Raw genomic sequence first — 8095 nt, 5'->3', positions numbered from 1 at the left:
AAGGGGCTCCTTGCCCGCTTGCAGGTGGCCCTGGGCCAAAGCGACCCCGAGGGAGCCCGGCCCTCCCCTCCGATGACCTCGTAAGGAACCTGCCCAGCGACGGGGAGGGAGTGAGGGAGAGACCCGGAGGCTCGTCGTGCTGCTGCTGCTGCCGCCGCCGCCACACGCCCCATCGGTGGGGAGGGAAAGACAGGGAAGGACAGACAGACAGACAGACAGACAAAGAGACACACGCAGAGAGGAGGAGATCAAGGACCTGAGACGCATCCTTGGGCATCTGTCTGGGCAGTCTGATCCAGGGAAGAGCCAGAGAGAGGGAAGGAGAGGAGAGGGGTGGGGTGGGGGGAAGGTGGTGACGGCCAGACGGAGGAGGGGGGGGAAGGAGGGGTTGTTGCTGATGATCGGAAGTTGCTGACAACCGGGCAGCACCTTCTCCTCTCTCCAAAGGCGGAGAGACAGAGTGAGTGAGTGAGAGAGAGAGAGAGTGAGAGAGAGAGAGACGCGCACACACACACTCGCGCGCGCGCAGCAGACACACACACACAGGCGCGCGCGCGTGCTCCCTCACTCTCATCCAGCGAGCCGGAGGAGGAGGAGGAGGAGGAAAGACGGGGGGGGAAAGAGGAGAGCTGATGTCTAAGGGAGTCACTCGGAGGAGGCAAAGCAGCCGGGCGCTCAACTTCTCCGCCTTGCTGCTCAGCGCCAAGCGGCACCGCTGGAAACCGGACGCTGCAGCTGCCGCCGCCGCCGCCGGACTTGACAAGACGGGACCCTCCTTCATCTCATGGCCAGGCTGCGGCTCGGGGTTTGACCGCTCGGCCGCTCACGGGAAGCCACTGGATCTCGCCTCCGCCGTCTCCGCCGCCGCGCTCAGCGATGTATTATTCCCTGCTCTCCGCCTGCACTTGCCTGTAAGGATCCCGCTGACACTGCCCCACTTGGCGCATTTCTTCACCAACCCCCCCTCCCCGCCACCGGCTTTTTCTTTCTTTCTTTATTTTTTTAAAGTGTCACCTCGGGATCTTTTATCTCTCCACCCCACCGCCCCGTGACACCCTCCCCTTCCCCCCAAAAGAGAGTTTCCTGGCCCCAATATTGGATATCTTAACTGCGCTCTTTATCCAACAAAACCAGCGAGGCGCGCGTGTTGATTGTCTTTTGATGAACTTTCCGTCGCATCCTCTGATCTTTTGTTGCTTTTCTCTTCTTCCTCTCCCCAGATGTTTACACTTCCTGCTGCTGTGCATCCAGGTACAGGTAAGTGATCCTCCCCCTCCCAAACCTCTTCCCCTGGACGTCTCTTTCTCTCTCCGCCCCCACCCCCGGGCCCCGTCACTTTTATGAGCCAGTTTATTATAGCTGTAGTAGAGAGAGAGAATCCACTTGCTCTCCAAACCGGCATCTCCCGCCTTGCAGAACTTTTCAGCTCAGAGAGAGCGAGAGCGAGAGAGAGCACTTCATCCACCGGATTAATCAATCGGTTTTCAACTTCAAGGATTCCCTCTGATCCATCCGACCCCCCCTCCCTCCCTCCAACCGACCCGCACCCCCCACCCACCCCAACGCCTGTTCCCAAATGGCAGTTTCTGCTGCAGATGCCAGGAGCCCTGCATTAAGAAGGTATTCTCTGGAGCGCATTAGTCTGGCTAATGATGTGAGGAGGAGATGTTGGCCTCCGTTTTTCAAAAAAATGTTGATTGATGCGCTTGCAGGGCACGGGCAGAAGGTTCTGCTGTTGGAGCTCTCTGGCTCTCAGGAGGACTTGAAAAAAAGAAAAGAAAATATATCCTGTGCTTTGAAAACGCGCGAGATCCTTCATCTAATGAAGAAGGATGCCTGTGGAGAGAGAGGCTCTTTTAGGAGAAACGTACCCAGATCCAATTGGGTTGGTGGCGGGGAGGAATTAGGAAAAAAAAAACTCTGCAACTTGGAGACCATCGCTGTGTGATGCCTCGCCACACCTCTGCCTCTCTGGTTATATTATAGCAAAACTGGCGTGGCGTTAGGTGGAGTGGATCGCATTGTTTTCCGTGACATTCTACCGTTTTTTGTAAGGAAGGTGGGGGCGGGAAGGAGCCGGGAAAGAAGCGAGCAAGGAAAGAAGGTGGGTTTCTGTTGCGTAGCTGGAGCTGGTGTCGAAGCAGCACGTGCGTCCGGAGACAGACCCGCCCGCGATCTTGAATATTTCAGAGTTGGCAAAGCAGGTGCTTAGAGAGACCTCCTCCGTCTCGCGCTCGCCTTGGCTTCCCCCAGATTCTTTGCGCTTCGCTGTTTGTTGCTTTGGGCAAGCTTCCCGCGTGCATTGTAAGAAGCCACAATGCAGCAGGGGTAGGGGTAGGGGGGTTTGCCAGATCCCCCCCCCCAGACGCCCCACGACACCTCTACCTCTAACCAGCTTCCTCCTTCTTTTCTCTCCGCCGGCGCCCTCACCTTCTTCCCAAGGTCGCTTGCTCGCTCGCTCGCTCCAGCCGCCTCGCTCCTCTCGCTCCCTCTCCGCCCGGAATGCACCTGTCTGCCAGGGTTTCTGTTGCGGTTGTTTCATGTTGGGTAGGAACTGATCCTGTACAAACGGATTAAAGCCTCTGAAATCCGAGCCTCCTCCGAAAGCCAAGCGCCGAGAGCCGTGCCATAGCTTTACCTCCCTTGAAAAAAAAAAGTCTTTAAAAATCCCCAACATAGTAAGAGAGAGAGAGAGAGAGAGAGAGAGTAGGAAAAAACAACAAGGAAAGGGGGACTCAGAAGGACTGGGAGAGAAAAAGACTCCGAAATCTTCAGCTGTAAATTACTTTGCGGTTGGAAGAAAAAGGCGTTTGCTCACAGCGAAACGGGCACCCTTGGCAGAAACAGGCAGACACAGGGCGGGAGAGGGAGAGAAAGCCCTTTTCTTTCCTCCCCCCGCCCCGATTTGTACAGTAACTGAAGTTAATCAGCTCCTATCCCACCCCCTTATCTGTCCCGCTCCCCACCGCGCTCCCATCCCCTCGTTGCTTTTAGGGAATCAGAAGACTTTTGGCGTGTTGCCTCTAAAGCACTTGCTAAAAAATCCGATCTCTTACTTCAGCAGCAGCAGCCTTTAAAAAAAAACTTTGGGAAGTTATTGGCATCTATACAGTTGGAACTCTCAGGCTTTCCAAAGCAATAAAATAATGAAGAAGAAGAAGAAGAAGGGAGAGAGAGAGAGAGAATACTTTCTGTACTTTCCCACTATTAGAACCATACTTCACTTTAGTGCTGATTATGCAACATTTCTTGTACTCGGGAGATCTGACAGCAGGATTTGCAGCAGAGCGAAAGAAAGCTTGTAAGAGGCTCTTCTCCTTGTGCCATCAGCGCACGGGGCGCTTTACGGCCTCAAGATAAAAAAAAAGAAGGGTCGCTGCCCCGAGGCGATTGCAACCTTAAAAAAAAACGACGCTGGGGAAGCAACGGGCAAGCGATGTCAGGTGCAGAGCAGGTGGGCGTGGCTTGGTCGAAACAACATCGCAGGCCAAACGGGGCGGGGCGTGGGCAGTTAGACCCACGGGGCGGGATGAGGAGAGGGTAAAGCAGGGAAGAGTAGGTGCCGCTCAGTTCAGTTTCAGGATGCAATCTTGCACCCGCTCACTTGGGAAGTGATCCCCATTGAACTGAATGGGGTTTAATCAGGGGCGAAGCTTGGCTTTATTTCACCCAGTTTGGCACCCATGGGTGTAGCCAGGATTTTTGTTTGGGGGCGGGGCAGGCCTTTTGCTGAGAAGGCAGGCCTTTTGTTGGGGGGGGGGTTAGAACTTCAGTTAGTGATGTATTTTTATTGATTTTTATTTATTTGGGGTGGCAGCTGCCCCTCCCTGCCCCCTGGCTGTGCCCATGTTGGCACCCCCATGTGCATTTGGGTACACACTTGGGGCAAAAACCCTGCCTAGCCCCCCCCCTCTAGCTCCGGCTCCAGGTTTAATTCCTATGTAAAGTTGCATTGCCACATGCTTACCAGCACAGTCCTTTGCGTGCTTACTCAAAAAGCAGGCCCCCTTGAGTTTTGTTGCTGGCTTAGTCCAAGCATAAGCAAGCTTGGCCCTTTGGGACTACAACTCCCATCATCCCTAGCTAACAGACTCAGGGATGATGGGAGTTGTAGTCCGAAAACATCTGGAGGGCCAAGTTTGCCTATGCCTGGCATAGTCCCACAAGTATTATGTGCAATAGGATTGTGGTGTCAGGCTTAGTTTTAGCAGGGGGTGAGGACTGAGCGGTGGGGGAAGGTGAAGCCAGAGTCTTTAAAAATGTGTTTATTAAGGATGGGTTTGAAGGGAGTGGGGAGGAAAAAACCTGTTGCATGTGTGCTGCTCCGAGCCCATGGGATGGAGTGGGATACCAATCAATCAATGATAAGTAAAGGTGATGTCCTTCCTCTTCCTCCAGTTTTCTGGGTGGGACTTTTTAGAGAGGGTCCACTTATATGGGTTTCACAGCACAAAGCCAAACTCTTGATTAGTTATCTTCAGGACTTTCAAGTGCATGTGTACAGTGTTAATGAAATATATTGACCACTTTGCTATCCAGCGCGTCTGGATTGATTTGGGCTGGATTACATGTGGAGCTTGAATGAGAGAAAAAGAGTGGGAGAGAGAGAGAGGAGGAGGATTAGAAGCTTTTGATTATAATGATCATTTTCGGTAGAAGTTAACTTTTGCCTTTCATTTAAAGCATCACTTAGGCTTAATATTTATTTAGAGGAAATTGTTGCCTTTACTTTTAGAAGTCTATAAGGAGTGGATTCAGTCCTGCAAGTCTGCTCCCACCAAATTTAAGTATTCAGGCAAAGGATTTCAGCCCACTCATTGCATGTTACTTGGCGGTTCAGGAGTTAAACTTTCCCAACATCTTAAGAGGGTTGGCATCAGTTAGCTGTTGCAGTATTTATCATGGCTGGGGTTTGTCATTGTTAACCTGCAGAAAGCCCTCCCTGTTCCTCCCTGGCGTTACCAAATATACCAGGTGAGCAAATGACAATGGACCTAATCCACTGGGGAATTCTCCTGTGCATGCCACACCCAGTGGAGAGGAACACAGTAGACCGGGCTCAGGGATATCTGCCTGAAAAGAAGTGGGGGGGGGCATCCTTCCTCAGATTGAGGCACTAGGATGACCAGGTGAGATGGCCTTGGAGAGTCCACAGCAGGCACCCCCAAACTTTGGCCCTCCAGATGTTTTGGACTACAATTCCCATCACTCCTGACCACTGGACCTGTTAGCTAGGGATCATGGGAGTTGTAGGCCAAAACATCTGGAGGGCCGCAGTTTGGGGATGCCTGGTCCACAGGAATGCTAAGCGCGCCAGTTGCTTTGCTGAAATGACAAATACTGCTTCAAATGTAAACCTTGGAAACCTTTTTGCTCCTGTGTCAAAGTGGCAGTAGTGCAGGTAATCTCCAGGGACATTTTGCTCCACAACACCTCGCGATGAGGAAAAACTGTGTTGTGTGAATCTGTGTGTGAGGCATTGGGGTGAGATGATGGCCTTGGGCAGCGCTGTAGGTAAAACCGTTTTTGGAAGCCATGGCAGAGCAGCAATGGTCCTCCTTGCAGTGGCTGCTTGTGGCTGTTCCATAGCTGCCAAGTTTTCCCTTTTCTCGCGAGGAAGCCTATTCAGCATAAGGGGAAATCCCTTTAAAAAAGGGATAACTTGGCAGCTATGGGCTGTTCCATGGGCAGCAGACGCACATGGCTGGGCAGTGGGGGTGAATACACTCCTACTCCCAAACCGTTGCTTGAAAAAAGAGGCTCATCTTTTCTCATGGAACGGCATTCCCTGGAGGGCAGCCCAAGCTATCCCACCCCACTCTGAGCACCAGTCTAGACTAGCATCCTCTTTCCAACCATGGCCAGCCAGGTTTTTCCCAGAAAGCCCACAAGAAGGCAAAAGCTTGCAGCTGTTACCCTATGGTGCTACTCCAGTGTTGCTTTAAGCTTCTAACTGTGATAACAGTTACACCGTCTGGAATGCTCCTCTGAATGGTTTCATGTTTTATAATTAGAGGGGTGGAGTCAAGGAAGGAATTAACTTGTAACTCTGCTCTGTGCAAAGCAGAATCACATACAGAGCCCTTCCTTCATCCATCCCTTTGTCATTTGAGAGGCTTTAAGAAGAGGATGCAAGTAAAAGTGGTACCCGTGAACGTCAGAGGTTGAGCAAAAAGGTCAGATTAGGGGACCCTGATTTGAATCCAACTCGTCTAAGTTCACTGGGTGACCCTGGGCCGGTGACTATCTCTCAGCTTAATCCACCTGAGAGAGTGGTTGTTTTGATTAAAAGAGGGAGGTGAGCGTTAAGGAAGAGCTAGCTATACATGGTCAGTCATCTTGAGCTGCTTGGAAGGAAAGGCGGGGGATAAGTGTATCGGATGAAAAACAATGGAAGTTAGACATGCCTTCATGCAGTGGAAACAAGGTCAGAATCAAGCACAGCTAGAACGTTGCTTTGTACTTCATTGACACTGAAAGCCATAATTAATTCTCTTCCAGTTGGGTTGAGGGGGTGGGGGAGATTAGAAAAGAGCCACATAATTGGCTGTGCTTGCTGCAGTGACGAGATAAGGGATGGCTTTGACCCTGCAGTTTCATCACTCTCCTCATATCCTCAGTGCTTGGTCCAGCAGTCCTAGAACATGCAGCAAGAGAACTTACTTAGGTAGCCCTGGTGAAGTCTTGACACGACCTGCCTCTAGATCTCTTGTGGGATTTCCACAGCCATTAGACATTCTTTCTGGTACTAGTAACCATGCACCAAGCATACAGGCCTTGCCCATTATTCTATGGTGAGCATTCACCATCATGTTGTCTTAGCCAGAGTCTCTTAGCCATTCCCAGGACTGTTGATATTATGCGAACAGTAAAATATGTTGTGAGGTGCTTTTGTTGTTGTTGCAAGACTTCGGTCCAGTATACCTGAAGGAGCGTCTCCTCCTCCATCGCTCTGCCCGGACACTGAGGTCCAGTGCCAAGGGCCTTCTGGCGGTTCCCTTGCTGCGAGAAGTCAGGTTACAGGGAACCAGGCAGAGGGCCTTCTCGGTAGTGGCACCTGCCCCGTGGAACGCCCTCCCACCAGATGTCAAAAAGAAAAACAACTACCAGACTTTTAGAGGACATCTGAAGGCAGCCCTGTTTAGGGAAGCTTTTAATTTTTAAGAAATTAGTGTATATTTTAATATTTCTGTTGGAAGCCGCCCAGAGTGGCTGGGGAAACCCAGCCAGATGCGCGGGGTATAAATATATTATTATTATTATTATTATTATTATTATTATTATTATTTTCTCCTTGCCATCTGAGACTGACTTGTTGTTTGCTATTCTTTGGCATGTTGCAAGCCGTTTTGAGCATGGTTACAACTGTGGAAAGGTGGCTTGCAAGTAAAATTATGTATGCATGTATGTATGTATGTTGCACAGGGCGAAGGTGAATGTGAGGTGTGGTGAGCAAGGGGTCAGGAGCCTTAGTCTGTGTCAGGATTGGAGTCAGATGCAGGTCAACACTCAAGTAATAAACCAGTGAAGCTAACTCTTTATTCAAGTAAACCAAAACACAGCTCATGCCTGGTGGTCTCAGCAACCTGCCCTGGTAGGTCTTGCCCCAATGACACAGTTGCGAGGACTGAAGGTCCCCACCTTCTCACCCCACTCCCGGATTTTCCCCACACAGTTTGAAACTGTGCACAACTAATCCCTGTTCTGCTCTTTTCATTTCTCTGTGCATTCTTGGAGACCGGGGGAGGGGAGCTGGTCGCAGCAGGAGGGGGACACTCCCTTGATCTCAACCTTCTGACCCAACGACAAAAATGGAGATACTACTACTACTACTACTACTACTACTATTATTATTAATACCTTTATTGTCAATGTACAACCTGTGTACAATGAAATTGACCGAGCCTCCCCCCCACAAACACGCAATCTCATTGCATTCTGTGCGCTTGTCGCACAACACACCAACCCCAAAGGTCAGTTGAACTATACAGTGGTACCTCTACTTACGAATGTTTCTACTTACAAATGGAGCTCCGTCTGCCATCTTGGATGCGGTTTAGATAGGATTTTTTCTACTTACGAAATTTTAGATAGG

General features: G+C 50.8%; 1 protein-coding gene across 1 annotated transcript in view; it reads left to right on the top strand.

Moving 5' to 3' along the window:
- The first annotated feature begins 399 nt into the window (after positions 1-399).
- LOC118082516 (fibroblast growth factor 18) overlaps positions 400-8095 on the top strand; it is a 117244-nt gene continuing 109548 nt past the window's right edge. The window contains 3 exon segments of the mRNA XM_035110150.2: positions 400-868; positions 870-911; positions 1221-1257. Of these exon segments, the coding sequence (XP_034966041.1) occupies positions 633-868; positions 870-911; positions 1221-1257 (315 nt within the window). The 5' untranslated portion in view covers positions 400-632.

This window comes from Zootoca vivipara, chromosome 3 (assembly GCF_963506605.1).
Source record: "Zootoca vivipara chromosome 3, rZooViv1.1, whole genome shotgun sequence".
NCBI classification, from domain to species: domain Eukaryota; kingdom Metazoa; phylum Chordata; class Lepidosauria; order Squamata; family Lacertidae; genus Zootoca; species Zootoca vivipara.
The sequence above is the reverse complement of the archived record's forward strand: the minus strand, read 5'-3'. Positions and strand labels throughout refer to the sequence as shown.